The 14,977-nt window shown below is 44.6% G+C and overlaps 1 protein-coding gene across 1 annotated transcript in view; it reads right to left on the reverse strand.

Annotated features, from left to right (window-relative positions):
* The window catches only part of LOC138514720 (collagen alpha-1(VII) chain-like), a 1,453,166-nt gene that overhangs the window by 918,797 nt on the left and 519,392 nt on the right, over nt 1–14,977 (reverse strand). The window contains exons 29-34 of the mRNA XM_069630120.1: nt 14,534–14,608; nt 11,972–12,052; nt 11,842–11,868; nt 6,907–6,951; nt 5,951–6,019; nt 253–348 (exon numbers count right to left, since the gene is read on the reverse strand). Coding sequence (XP_069486221.1) covers nt 253–348; nt 5,951–6,019; nt 6,907–6,951; nt 11,842–11,868; nt 11,972–12,052; nt 14,534–14,608 — 393 coding nt within the window. The remainder of the gene's footprint in view (nt 1–252; nt 349–5,950; nt 6,020–6,906; nt 6,952–11,841; nt 11,869–11,971; nt 12,053–14,533; nt 14,609–14,977) is intronic.

Here is a 14,977-nt window from a genome sequence, read left to right on the forward strand (position 1 = left end):
GGCAGAAAGGCACCTGCAAGCACAAATGGTAGTTTGCCGGTCCAGTAGTAACGGTGCTGGTAGCTTACCGGCACTGTTAATACCGGACCGGCAAACTTGTAATGGGGCCCAATGTTTAGTCCACGAAGGGGCATGGAAAGCCGGTGCTGCTATTTCATCCAATTAGATACACTACTGCCATATAAACACAGAGACACAATGTTATCAAAAATGGAACAGCAAAAACAAGAAAATAAGATCAAGTGTACAAACCTTCACAGATGATCCTGGGGGGCCCTGGGGGCCGGGCTGGCCTGGAAGCCCGGGTGGGCCTGACACACCAGGATATCCTGGCTGACCTTTGGCTCCCTACAGGAATCATAACCATAGATTTAATAAAATTACAGTAGTAGCGCAATTACAGTTATATTACCAATTACTTCATATCATCAATAGAGGGCACACTTCCAACTTTGAAGATTAAAGTGCAGCCCCTGCGCGCAGAAGCAGCCCCACAAATTGTTGGGCGCAATTTTTACTGGAAGATTAAGGATGCTGCAGAGAGGTCATACTCTGATGGGTGGGGTAAGGAGTAACAAAACAACAGATTGGGTAAGAAAGTGAAGTGTGTAGGCGACTGGGGGAAATTTTCTTTTGATGTTTGAATTGTATAGCATGGAGGGGACCATGTCTGTTTCCAGGTCCCCTCCATACAATGTTCTTAATTTCCACCACGTAGTGGAAAAACTAAGAGCAAAACGTAGGCAAAATCCCCTTTACTCTTCACGTGTTCCTTTGTGAGAAGGTGTAAATGCCTGCCACAATCAATGATTGCACAAGCCATTTACAATAGGTTCCTATGGAATCCACCTGCATTAACTAGGTGTGAAATTGAGGCAGAGTGTTCAGTAACCCATTGCATTACTGGGAGCATGAAAACCACATGGGGCGTATGCAGTCAGGAGGACTGGGGAAAGCCAGCCGACATGTTTAGTTCATCTCGTCGCACTACTCCACCTGAGGAAAATCCCACAGATTGGTAAAAAGAGTGGTAAACGGACACTTTTAACAACTTTAGACGGATCCACGGCACCCAGAAAATGACCCACACTCAGGACCAGAAGCAGAAGTTACAATATGGAAAAAATGAAAAGTAAAGAATCTCACAGCGTGTACTGCTCACGCACAACAGTAACCCGTGTGCAGGTGGGACTCTGGGTCTGTTTCCGTATCATGGTCATGCACCCTTGCACCGAAATGCAGGATGCATCAAAGCTTACCTCCGACTCTGAATGCACTCAAGGGTACTCAGTGTTACACCCTCATGGATGACCACCCTAGTATTGTGCATTCATGCTCCCCATTCTGGCAGGTGAGGAACGTGCCCATCATTATACTGGAGAAATGTACGCCTCGTGACTTATGGTTTGTGTGCTGGTAATTAAATATTATTAAATATTACTATACATTCAACAATGATACTAACACAATTACTATGATGTGATCTGTCATGTGCAAGGTCATGTGCAGTGCATCAAGAGGAATGAAAGTTGCCTTCCACCTTAAACTGTGAATTTGGGGATTTTTTGGTTTACTTCAATACCTTGCTATCGGACAACTGGAGTTTTGTTATTTGATGTGTAGGGGTTTTCTTAAAGTCGGGTGGTCTGTAAGTTCAATGGGGGTCACTTACCTTGCTCAATACCTGTTTTGAAGGGACTTTCATTGGAGCGGACGGCACATACAGTGGCAAATGAGGTTGTGGGTCTGCTTTGCCACTTTTAAATGCTTCATCAAAATCAGCGTGTAAGTGTCTGAACATTATAAAGGATGAGGTGGATTTCTGACGGAGTGAGCCTTTACAACTTGATTTAGGTAGCTTAAAATGTACTGCACACCACCTTCTATGATTTTGGGAGGAAAGCTCAGAGGCAACGCGCTCGCCTTGGAAGCAACATGAGACGGAGCAACACTGGTTCGATCCTCGTGCCTGCGCTTAGAAACCTCTGGGTATTAAGAGCTTTATAAATAACCAAATGTAACCTCAGATTTCCAACCCTGTTCCCTAGATTGTGGTCTAGATTTATGGACCCGGCAAGGCTTTAAACCATGATTTAGGCATCTTAAAAGTTACTACACACTACCTCTGATTATCAAATCCTCAATGCAGGATTGCAGACTGGCTTTCTGGACCCAGCAAGCCTTTAAAACATTATTTCAGTATCTTAAAACTTACTGCTCACCACCTCTGATTTCAAATCATAGATCCTGGATTGTAGGCTGTATTTCTGGACCCAGTGAGCCGTTAAAACATGATTTAGGTTTCTTAAATATTACTGCACAGCATCGCGGATTTCATAACCTAAATCCTGAATTGTGGTCAACATTTCTGGACCCAGCAAGCTGTTAAAACATGATTTAGGCATCTTAAAAGTTACTGCACACCACCTCTGGTTATCAAATCCTCGATCCTGGATTGCTGCCTGGCTTTCTGGACACAGCAAGCCTTTAAAACATTATTTCAGTATCTTAAAACTTACTGCTCACCACCTCTGATTTCATTTCATAGATCCTGGATTGTAGGCTGCATCTCTGGACCCAGCGAGCCGTTAAAACATGATTTAGGCATCTTAAAAGTTACTGCACACCACCTCTGATTTTCAAATCCTCGATCCTGGATTGTGGGCTGGCTTTCGGGACCCAGCAAGCCTTTAAAACATTATTTCAGTATCTTAAAACTTACTGCACACCACCTCTGATTTCAAATCCTAGATTGTAGGCTGCATTTCTGAACCCAGCGAGCTGGTAAAGCATGGTTTAGATATGATATGATTGGTGATTTATAATGTGCTTAATACCCCGAGGTTTCTAAGCGTGTCCGGGGGATCGAACCTGCGTTGCTCCGTGTCGTCTTGCTTCCAAGGCAAGCACATTGCCCTGAGCTATCCTCCTGAGACAAAGTGTATTTGCAAGGTGTATTTTTGCCATGCAAAAGGACTTTGCATGCCAAAAAGACACTTTGCACTGTTCCATGAATCAGTGTGTTTGTTGTCAGTGCAAAGTCACTTTGCACCAGTGAAAAGTACTTTGCACCGTGCAAAATATACCATGAATCAGGCCCTAGGTTTGTTTTTTCTTGCTAATTCATTAGGCAGGGGCATATCCTAAAAGTGCCAGAATCTGCAGCTATCTAACACCACATTATTATCCTCTCTCTTGTTTATAAGAGGTGTATATATTCTTTTCAATTGTATTGCCTAAGCTCCCTCAATCACTTGGTTTAGGTCCGTCGTTAGTGTTAGCCTTTTCTTAAATGTTACTTCACATCACCTCTGATTACAAATCTCCAATCCTGCATTGTGGGCTGGATTACAGAAACCCAGTGAGCCTTTAAAGCATGATTTAGGAATCTGGAAAGTTACTGCACACCACTTCTGATTTCAAATCCTGGATCCTGCACCAATTCAGAAATCTAGAGACTCAGTTGATGCCATTTTTGGTGAACAATGCCATTTCCTCTATGGCACACTGCAGCACAGAATGGTGTCAGACATGACTCCTCAGCGCATTGGATCAGTTTCTCATGTATGTTCCCAAGATTTAGAAACTGACCAATGTTTTAAGGATCCAACATGGTGAAGCTTTATGACATGTTGGTGCAGCCTCAGCCAATAAAATGCTCAGTTTGGAATTGGCTTCAGGGATACAGATCAGTGAATGTTATTAAATAGTCAGATTGTTAGGGGGATTTCTCAAAATTACTCACAGGATTTTAACTATTTTCAAAAATGGTTGCAAGCTAGAATAACCATTTACAACAACTAAATTGAATACTGAACAGTTTTCTTTGTTTCCTCTTTTGGAAAAACATACTTATAGAAAAAACAATTAAAATTAATGTGCGAATGCCACACAAATAACTTTTCAGCAGTCTTCATAACAATATGCATTTGAAACAGGTCAGAGACTTAACCTTAACAGGTGACAGTCACCATCTGTGAGTGACTAATATTTCATGTTTGCTTATGGTTATTGCAAAAAGAGCAGCTTCAAAAACTGAAATTCACGAGAATTGCACCATTCTTGTGAATTATCATTTCCACCAATGGGAGGCCGACAATTTCGTTTCATGTACTGGACGGTAAACTGCATTATGGCCCAGCAATGCAATACAATGGTTTAAAATTAATGTAAAGAACTGCTTAATGCTATTATAGAATTATGAAATCAGAAAACATGGCTGAGTTCTGCCAATGTATATATGTGTGCTTGAACGACAATTTGAGACAGCCATGGTAAGACAGACAGAGCAACAGAGACAAGTCCACAGATAAAGGCAATGCAAGAATTTAGCGAGAGAACCAAACAAGGATAGAAATAGAAAAAATAGAAACGAGTGAAGGGACAAAGACTTTTAAAATAGAGTAGGGACAGGCAAACTCTTAAAGAGTAATAGAGCACAGAGAAATGAGTACAGAGAGTGGAGCGGTACATAGATAAAGAAAACTAGAAGCCAAAGAGAAAGATCAGATAGAGAGAAAGAAAGAGTGGCACATAGTAAAATAAGAAAAACACGAGAGGTAAAAGACAGAGATGGAGGAAGAGAATGCAAATAGAAAGAAGTTATGAGAGAGGGTGAAATGAGGCTGAAAGGAGAGAGCTTGAAAAAAGAAACAGAGGGAGAGAGGAGAAAATGAAAGAGAAGTCCTTAACAGTGGGAGAGAGAAGTAAAAAGAGGCGCTCTAAAGAGTAGGATGACAGAGAGAGAGAGAGAGTGAAAATGATGAGAAGAGAGGGAGGGATCATAATAGGAGTCTGAGTGAGTATGAGATAGAATGGAGCAAAAAAGAGAGCAGGGTAGAGATATAGCAGAGGAAGGGGAGGGAAATATAATACTTAGTGAGAAAACAATTCAGAGGGTCAATATTTTATCAATAGTTGTTCCTGGTGTAACATACACTTTTCTAGCATATCTTAAAGGTCAATATCAATTCATAGGAACACGTTTGTCCACCTTCTTGAATATCGGAATTACCACTGATCGCTTACAGGAAGGGGGCGTAGGTCCCTGTGACTTATTAATGGTCATTGAAAAGGCTAAACCTATCAAATGGAATTAGAGTTATGCACGGTATAAGAACAGTATCTAAGTTCCATCAATCACACGAGCCTCTATGATGTGTCTTTTTAGACGCGTAATTGTCAACCTTGTTCCACTGCAGAGACCCTGTGATGGCATAAAATTGCCCAGTAGCATAATTACAGCAGCTACTTTCAGTTTTAGCTTTAGCTCTGTAGAGACTGAAAAGTTCGGCTGGTAATTAACTGTTCATTGACACTGGAACCGCTGTGTCATGTGTGAAGAGAAGTGGGGGTGGAAAGAAACGTTGGAACCACCATGCCTTGTGTGAAGAGAAGTGGGGGTGGAAAGAAATAACTTCCGAATGTTTGCGATAGTGGAAGGTGAAGGTGACCATGTAGAACTGTGCTCATTCTGTTTGTTGAAATGGTAGTTGTTGTTGAAGGGGGTGCACTTTGCCATTTGGACAGCAGAGGGAAACCACTTTGCCATTTGGACAGCAGAGGGAAACCTAACACAGATACATTGCATCTGTTATGTTGAAGTGATAGCTGGGTTTGAAGTGGGTGTACTTTGCCATTTGGACAGCAGAGGGAAACCTAACACTGAGAAATTTCAACATCTTAGTACGGAAGCATACCTAAGCATTTTATATTCATAGATGTCTGGGGTAGAGTATGAGAGAGAGAGACTTAAGGGAAGGAGCAAGAAATACAGTTAAAGAAAGCGAGTAAGATGAGGAAGCAAGATATGTACAGAAAAGAAAGAACGTTAGAGAAAATGGAAATAAAACACAAGAAAAGAGAGAAATAAAGGTGTGCACGTGAGAGAAAAGCCCTGTCTACCTACTACGATCAGAATGTGCACACGATATAAGACATGTATACTTACCGGAGTGCCAGGTGAACCACTTCTGCCAGGGACAACTTCAACCCCTCCCAGAACATAGCCAGGTTCACCCTAAGAATCAAAGTACAGTCATCATTGGCTTGTTGCTGTGGCTATGTCATTATTCTATGTAACTAAGCTATTGATGTACACATTAATAGCATAGAGAATTGATCCCAACAAGTCCCTTACATATATTTTCAGCCATTTTAAAATGTAGGTCTTTGATTCTGCCAAAAATAAACATGGTGTGTTAACAAAAAATCTCACAAAAGTCTTAATGCAAGAACCAAAATCGAGATATGCCAAAGGAAAGTAGTGACCCCTAAAATCACTTCCACCCATTACTCATAAGAGTATATTTTGATGTATTCTTTAAATGCTGCATAATATTTATCCAGAGTGGAATCTCAATATCTACTTATTAATCACTGTACATTGATGCCACTGCAGTGATTGGGGAGTGGTTAACCAAAGACCCTTGTCTAAACTTCCTGGGGCTGTTTCAGCTGAACCCTCCACGCCTCCTACGTGGAGAGAATAGACAGGCACCAGGTAACAGTGACACCTGGGAGCCAGTAGCACTGTGATGTAGGCTGAGAATGAAAAAGTGACTAACACCCACCTCTTGGCCACTGTAGCCACAACTGTGCATGTCTCTTTTCTGGGAGTAGGGCCGGGTAATAAATCAAGAGAATCGCTATGGAGGCTCAGGACCTAAACAATGCTCACACAGGATCCTTTAACAGATCGTTCCCACTTCAGGTTAGTGTATTTGACATAATTTGTTAAGCAATGTGCTGTACCCAGAGGGCTATCTTGGCCCTTGCTAACCCATTTCGACCACTGAATATAACATTATTGGGGCGGTCATTTTGGGTGACTGCTCTCATAAGAACAGTGTGGGTAAAGTAGACTGGTAGCATCATGTTTGGGTTCAAGGACACAGCAAAACTTACTCGGTCTCCTTTTGGTCCGGGTGAGCCGGGATACCCTTGAGGTCCCTAGAATAAAGCAAAGCAGTTCCAGTTAGTACTATATTACAATGGCTGCTTTATGAGAGCTGCGCGTGCTGACAGGTGGCACAACGGAACTTGTTCCACCCACCCAAGGGCGTGTCTACTCCAGACACAGCTTCCATTTCCTCCAACTATTAGTTCAGAGGAGATGATGTCCCCAACTCTCCAATCTTCCACAGTCCCTTTCACTATCATTTCCACACCATTCACTACACCTACCTCCATGACCCGCGACATGCACCACATGCTGAAACCTGCCCCAGAAGTACCGCCTACATGGGCATCTACATATATTTCTCCTCTCGGCTTAAGTCTCTGGGAGGATAAGTACTGCCCATTACCAAAATGATGACCAGGAACCTTCAGTCTTCCAATACCCAGGGACTAAACCCCTGACTTTTTTTCCAGGATTTATTACAATCTTAAGGGAAAGTGACTGACATTGACATGTGCAATGACAAGCAGGAAGATCTTACAGTGAGCACGACTTCGGGAAGGAGTGAACATATTCTTTCAATTTCATACAATTCAAAAACACAGCGAGTGTCAACAACCAGCACCGCTGTCCTTTTAACAAGGGTTCTTTATTCCCTCACAAGACACTTAATTGAAACCCTTCAGGGTCATCTAACACAAGTTAGTACTAAGGATATTGGAGATGTTGGGCGTTATTCTCAAAGGCTTGCACTGGAGATAATGAAAAGATGCTTAGGAACATCTCTAATTTGCACCTGCTGCCTTTTACATGATGCACAAAGTCTAAGGCAGCAGTAAATCCGGAATTGCCCGGAGCATCTTTATTGTTATTTTTTTTGTTTTTTTACATTTGTATAGCGCACTACAGCCCAAAGGCATTGAGGGGCTTTTACATGAAAGTGTGCATAGTCAAGATTACAGTTACAGAATGTAATTACTTAGTTACAATGAGGAAGTGTACATAGTGAAGATTGCGGTTACATTATGTGGTTACTTGGTTACAATGTGGAGGATCAGAGGTGCTCAGTTACAAAATACACAAAACAGATGGGTAAAATTTGAGTCTGTACAAGTTGAGAGCTAGGGTTAACAGGTCAGACAAATAGCCGGTTTTGATGGCTTTGCGGAAGGCTAGGTGAGAATCGATTCTCCTGAGGTGCGTAGGTAAGGGGTTCCAGTGTGTGGCAGCCATGGCTGGGAAGCTGGAGCCACCTGCACAAACTCTACAGGTTTTGGGCATGGAGATAAGGTTGGTATAGGCCAGTCTGGATGGCCTAGAGGATGTTGGCATGGTTACGCGCTGGGCCAAGTAGGGGGGTGCAAGATTATGGAGGCATTTGTGCGTGAGGGAGTGGATTTTGAAGATGATTCTCTCCTTAACGGGTAGCCAGTGGACCTGTCTTCTCGGGTCGGAAATGTGATCCTTTTTAGAGAATCCTGTGGCAGCCCTGAGGGCGAAGTTCTGTACTAGTCGAGTTTAGCAATGTTTTTGCTAGAAGTCCCACCAAGGAGAGCATTGCCGTAATCCAGTCTTGAACCAATCGTAGCCCTAGCAATGGTAAGGCAGTTCTGTGAGATTAAGAAGGGTCTTGCTGCATTGAGCAGTTTGGAATAGTAGGCAGAGGAGGAGGCAATGGCATTGACCTGCTTGTTCATAGTGAGATTAGAGTCGAGGGAGACTCCCAAGGTCTTGACTGTTTGGGATACAGCAATGGATATATTATCAATAGAGACGGAGCAGTAGTTCTTGTCCAGGTTACCCAGAATGGTTGGTGAGCCGATTAGCAGAAGCTCAGTTTTCTCGCTGTTAAGGCACAGCCAATTTTCGGCCATCCAGGCTTGGATGGTGCAATAAATAGAGTTGAGGGTAATCCTGTCTACCTCATAGTCACCTATAAGCAGGATGAGCACCTGGGTGTCATCAGCATAGTTGGTGTATGAGATGCCCAAGGTGTCGAGCAAGTTGAAGAGGGGCTTGTGAAGAGGTTATAGAGGGTAGGCGCAATGCAAGAGCCCTGAGGCACCCCACATTTGATGTGACTGGGAGTGGCACACGCTGAGTCGGAAAAGACTTTCATAGCCCTTTCCTGAAGAAATGACGTGATCCACGCGCAAGCCTTGGGGGAGAGGTTGGCTGCAATGGAGAGGTGATGGCATAGAGAGTTATGGTCCACGAGGTCAAACGCGGCCGATAAATCGAAGAGCAGAAGGAGCGCAGGATTGCCGGCATCTCTGATGTCATCCATTTGATTTTTTAGGTCAAGGAGGGCCGTTTCGGTCCCATGTCGTGGTCCAAACCAGACTGTCGAAGGCCTAGAAGACGGTGGTCCTCAAGGAATTTTCGGACTTGCAGGTAGGCTGCTTTGTCCAGTATTTTCAGCAAGAAGGGGACAGTGGTGATGGGCCTGTAATTCCCTGGTACCGATGGGTCGAGGGAGGGTTTCTTGAGGAGCGGACGTACCCAAGCTTCCTTAAGGTCAGATGGGACATGTCCAGACTGGAAGGATGCATTGATGAATGCTGTTAAGAAGGGTGCAAGGGTCGGGCCGCAGTCTTTACTGAGCTGAGCAGGACAGACGTCCCCCTTGCAGTTAGAAGGCTTGATGGTTCTTAGGAGAGAGATGACTTCAGATTCAGTCATATCCTTGAAGTTGAATAACGGGGAAGAGTTAATTTTAGACTCCTTGCTCTGGTTACTGTTCTGATTCGCAATTTGGATGGTCAAGGCTTTTTGGTGAACTAGGATTTTGGTTTGCAGGGTGTTTAGTTTGTTAAGCATGGTCGTTTGGATATTATTGCACCAGTTTTCATCCTTGAGGAATGTAGGTGGAGGGGTGGACGGAGATTCCAGCTCCCTGAAGATGGCGAAAATGTCTTTGGTGCCTGATTTTGCATTGGCTATCCTAGTGTTGAAGGAGTTAGCTTTAGCTTGGATTATGCCCGATTTATAGTCTTTGGAGATAGCCTTGAAGGCTAGTTTGGTTGCATCATTAGGTTTGTTTTTCCACACTGCGAGGGCAGCTCGATTTTTCGCACGTAATTGGAATAGTTCCTGAGTGAACCATGCATTAGTGTGCCTGGTTTTCTTGGCTTTTCTGAGAGTGAGGGACCCAATAGAGTCAACCGCTTGGGTGAGAACCCGTTTAAAGGCGTAGCCAAAGTTTCAGGGTCGTTCGAGAAGGGGGCCTGGAGGGCAGACACCTTGATGAGAGGAGTAAGCTTTTCCGCAGTGAGTTGAAGTGAACTTCTAGAGAGGGCTGCAGGGAGCGGGATGGTGGGCTTAGGCGGCCCTTTAGAGGTATCTAGGTCAAATTGAATGTAGTGGTGATCTGACCATGGGATGGGTGAATTCTCTGTAATAAGCACTGAACAGTTGTGTTGGGAGACCCAGTCTAGTGAGCAGCCTTTAGAGTGAGTTGGCTTGGAGATGGTTTGCGAGAACCCTAGAGTAGATAAGGCTTTGTTCAAGGTAGCCGCGTGAGCGTCATTAGGATCATTGAGGCCTAAGTTGAGGTCACCTGTGAGAAGGAGTTTAAAGGTCTTTTTCAAGTTGCGTGAGAGAGAGTGGATGAGGGAGTCATTGAATTCAGAGATCGGGCCCGGGGATCGATAGACGATGTGAAGAGCCAGTGTGAAGTTGGGGGAGAGATTGATTTTTAGAGGAAGGTAGTCACATCTGTGGCCAAGGTCACCTTCCGTCCTCCTAATGGCAAGGGTTTCTTTGGCGATGAGGGCTACTCCACTGCCCCTTGAGAGAGGGCAGTCTTGCCTGTAGATGGTGTACCCATCCGGTATGGCAAGTGAGAGGGCTGGGCCAGAGGTATCATTGAGCCAGGTTTACGTAATAATGAGGAGATCGGTCTTATTCTTGAGGATGAGATCATGGATGTCCAAGGCATGAGCTGGGCCAGACCGTGCATTGACCAATCCACATTTAACGTTGGTGGTGGGTGTTGTTCCCAGGACAGCATTAGAGGCTTGCATCTCTGAGATGCTCATGTCCAACTACAGTACACATTTTGTTTATAATTTGTGAATCAGGTGTAATGTAGCAGAGAGGATCGTGGGTGCATTCTCTGTTTTTTGCAATGTTCTTTATTCTCAAATGGACCATCAGGGTTTCTTCATAACTTTGTAAATGCGGTTTCAAAGACCACACACCAAAACCGCATGCTGATGCAATTGTGGTGCATCTAAACTGCTCCAGGTCACAATTATGCAAATGCATGCAACACAATGCAAATAAGATGCATGCAACTGGAGGGGAGGTGTCAGGCAACCACTATGAAAGTAAAGCGCATGAAACAACAGCTCCGATGCACTGCAACCGCAATGGTGGACACGGTGCGCCGTCATGGCAGAGAGGCCGGCTGGATTAGACTGTGTCGCAAGGGCTAAACTAAATGCAGATTAGAGAATGCACTGAAGCTGCATGAAACCACAGTAAGTCATGAGACGGCTCTTACTGTGGACCGTACTGCACACAACAATGCATGAAACCACTGTTGTCCCAATGCATTCAACAACCAATAATCATAACCACAATCACATGCACAAAAACATGCACGAAATTGCTTAGAATAATATTGCAACATGCTGCTTGCACTAACTCAACAGCACAACCCCATCACCACACAGTGAGCAGCAGCCATCACACCCTTAGTAATAACTCCACAATGCATTGTTTGTAGTGACCCAGCGCCAGGGTTTGGGCAGACACTGCACTTCCTACAGCAGCACGAACGTCCATTTCTTACAACAGTCCTGCATAACATGTTTCCCAGGCACCACAATGCATGCACAGTGTGTACAACATTCACGGAAAATGATGTCATGTTAAGGAACGGACAATATGCACCTTATAAAAACAAACCCTTTGTAAGGTGTTATTTTACTCACTATGTCACCCTGGATGCCTTGTAGGCCCTAGGAAGAGAGATTTAAAAAGAGCAGTTTAGGTTTTTCTTCCAACATTCAAGATTCTGCACAATGATGCAAGCTCTATTTTCGCCAGTGCTGTTGTATTTACCATCAGCCCAGGTGATCCCGGTGGACCGGTGCGCCCCGGCCTCCCCGGCAGCCCCGGAATTCCATTCTTGCCAGGCAGTCCCTGCAAAAAAAGGGGAGGTGGCGGAAGGAAGGGAGCATTAGCACAATACAGCTCTGTGACCAACATGTACAATTCCTGAAAGATTTCTGCAAAACATTGCTGTTCGCAAATGACAAATAACACAAAATGAAGGAAACGTGATTCTAAATGAACAAAGAACACAATCAATTTGGAAATGAAAAAGGTGGCAGAGAAAATAACATTTGAGGATATAAAAGCAGTATGCTAAATAACTCAGCACCCTGGGGTGTGCCTTTGACATCTACCATGTGGAAAGTGGATTTGAAACAACAGCGTTTTAAAAGCTCTACAGACGATAACATTGAGAAAAGGGACATTTTTAGAGAATTCCTGTAAAAGAAAGCATGAAAGTAAGAACACACTGCTGAATTACGCATCCCCTGTGGGAGGAGCTGTGGTCCGACGCACACACAGTAACAAAGACATGATTGAGACAAGGCGGGGCAAGCAATCATGGAATGGCCTGCCATACAGCGCCCCCCCCATTCATCAGGCACCTCGAGGCTGTGCTACGCTATGACATCCAAATTTACAAACTGTCTTCCATGGCCATGGGATGGTCCTGGGACACATTGAGTTGCATAGAGTAGATACAGCCAGCTAGTAGAGGACGTGGAAGCACTACTGTGTAAATTACTGGCATGACTTCAATTTGGGGCCCGTCTCCGATTCTGAAGTCCATTTCTTGAAACGGATTAAGAATATAGATTAGAGCAGGGAGCTTCAACCTTTGGCTTGCCAGATGCTTGCGACTACAACTCCCATGATTCCTACCCAGCTTAGTAAATGTGTGAGGAGTTCTGGGAGTCAGAGTCCAAAACATCTGCAGAGCTTGAAGTTGCACAAGCCGGGGTTGGAGGAAGTTCAGTGGAGAGCTGACAATTGGATCTCATGATGATGGGAGCCGCGATGCATGCCTCTACAGGAAGTGGCAGAGCAGTGCCGCGATGCATGCCTCAACCGGAAGTGGCAGAGCAGTGCCGCGATGCGTGCCTCAACAGGAAGTGGTAGAGCAGTGCAAGCCTTTTAGATCGAAGAAGAGAGAATTGAAGACAACCTCTCACACGATTGTTTCATGTCAATTTATGAAATGAGTTTGGTTATCTTGGTGTGATTCCCAGTCAGTGTGTTATGCCTATTTGGGTATCAGTCGGCCCCACCTCACATAAAACACGCCATCAAATTTGACACAACCAGGCTTGCATCTCAATGGAGACGTAAAGGTAACTGTGCTGGAAGAGCAGCCCTCTCTCCCTGCCACGCAAAGATGTCCCGCTGTTCCCTGGTCCTTGGGGCATAGGAGGTAAGGCTACATGCTATTTGGTGGGTGAGGAAGGTGTAGGATGCAGGGTTGTCCAACTCCAGGCCACAAGGACCAGATCCATGCCAGGTTTTCAGAATACCCCTCATTAATATTCATGCGATAAATTTGCCTACAATGATTCTAAATGTATCCACATTTTTCCTTATGAATATTAATGAGGGATATCCTCAAAGCCCATCAGGATTCCAGCACTCGAGGCCCAGAGTTGGACAACCCTGGTGGAGGGGTTTCTGTGGGAATTGCATTAGTTCCCAGTGATCCTCTGGCTCGCCTCACTTACATAAACAGTACAAAATATAAAGGCAAACTGACTGCACTGTGTGCATTTGCCTCTGACTGGGTTCTGTGCATGACAGTGCCCTGGCATCAAACAACAAGGGCGAGGTAATGTGATGGGGCTGTCTGCCCCAAACGGCGTGGGTGGATGTTCACTAGAAACCCTTAAGCTGAAGGATTTTAGTGGTGCCAAGTCTTATAAAGGGCACATGACATTGGAGACACGTCAGTAGAGTACGACAGCACCTGAGCTGCTCTGGATGTAATTAAACAATGCCCTACTCATGCAGTTTTTGTTGCAGTTGAGAAGTTTTGTGAGAAGATTTTTTAGAAGTTGTTTTAAGAAAAGAGGGACTCTTTCTAATATGTAAAGGTATTTATATGCTGTTTCTTGGAGTGATGCACAGGACGTGGTGTAATTGCCACTTTTAATCAATTTTTCTTATGCAGGGGCGTTGCTAGGGGGGGACTAAGGGGGCTATAGACCCTGATCTTTTGGTTGTAGCCCCAGATAGAATCTCAGGAGCTACAGACAAAAGACTAGCTAGCCCCCAGTCCCAACAGTTCCGACATCAGTGTAGACCCGGGTCTTTTCCAGACCTAGCAACTCCCCTGTTCTTATGTTTTTTTTATGACTGTTTGATATGTGGTCTTTTACGGTGATGTTTGTCCGAAATAAAGAAAAATTGCATTTGTATTGTACAACGGCATATAAAATAGAATTTCCAAAGACACTGATGGGGATGAAATCATGTAAACAGCGCTACAAAACCACACCCCTGACAGCTGTGCGCTACCCAAAACGCCTTTTTACCATTCACAAAGACGTATGTCTAAAAACATTCCGACGGGTTACTCACCCGCTCGCCTTTCTCGCCCTTCGAAGCAAAGTTGAAGGCGTCGTACTTCCCTGCACTCTGGAGGCCGGAGATACTCTGCAGGGGGGGAAGGCAGGAGTAGAGGAGCATTAAAATAGGGTGTCATGAGCCCAAAGACTAGACCGCTGATGCCACCTACACCCACAAAAACAGAGGTCTAGGGCCGCAGCGCTGTAGCGGCTTCTGTTGGCTGCAGAAAGAAGTATGACTAAGAGGCGTTACTAGGGGTGGGGTTGGGGGGTGATAGCCCCGGGTCTTTGGATTGTATCCCTGGATAGATGCTCAGGGTCACAACCAAAAAGGCTAGCTAGCCCCTAGTCCCGACAGTCCCAAAATTAGCATAGCTCCGGATCTTTTCCAGACCTTGCAACACTCCTGTGAGTAAGAGTGTCTGGGAAGACGGAGCATGCATTAGACGTAGGGTCA

The sequence above is a fragment of the Ambystoma mexicanum genome, chromosome 12 (assembly GCF_040938575.1).
Source record: "Ambystoma mexicanum isolate Mex_15411 chromosome 12, UKY_AmexF1_1, whole genome shotgun sequence".
NCBI lineage: Eukaryota > Metazoa > Chordata > Amphibia > Caudata > Ambystomatidae > Ambystoma > Ambystoma mexicanum.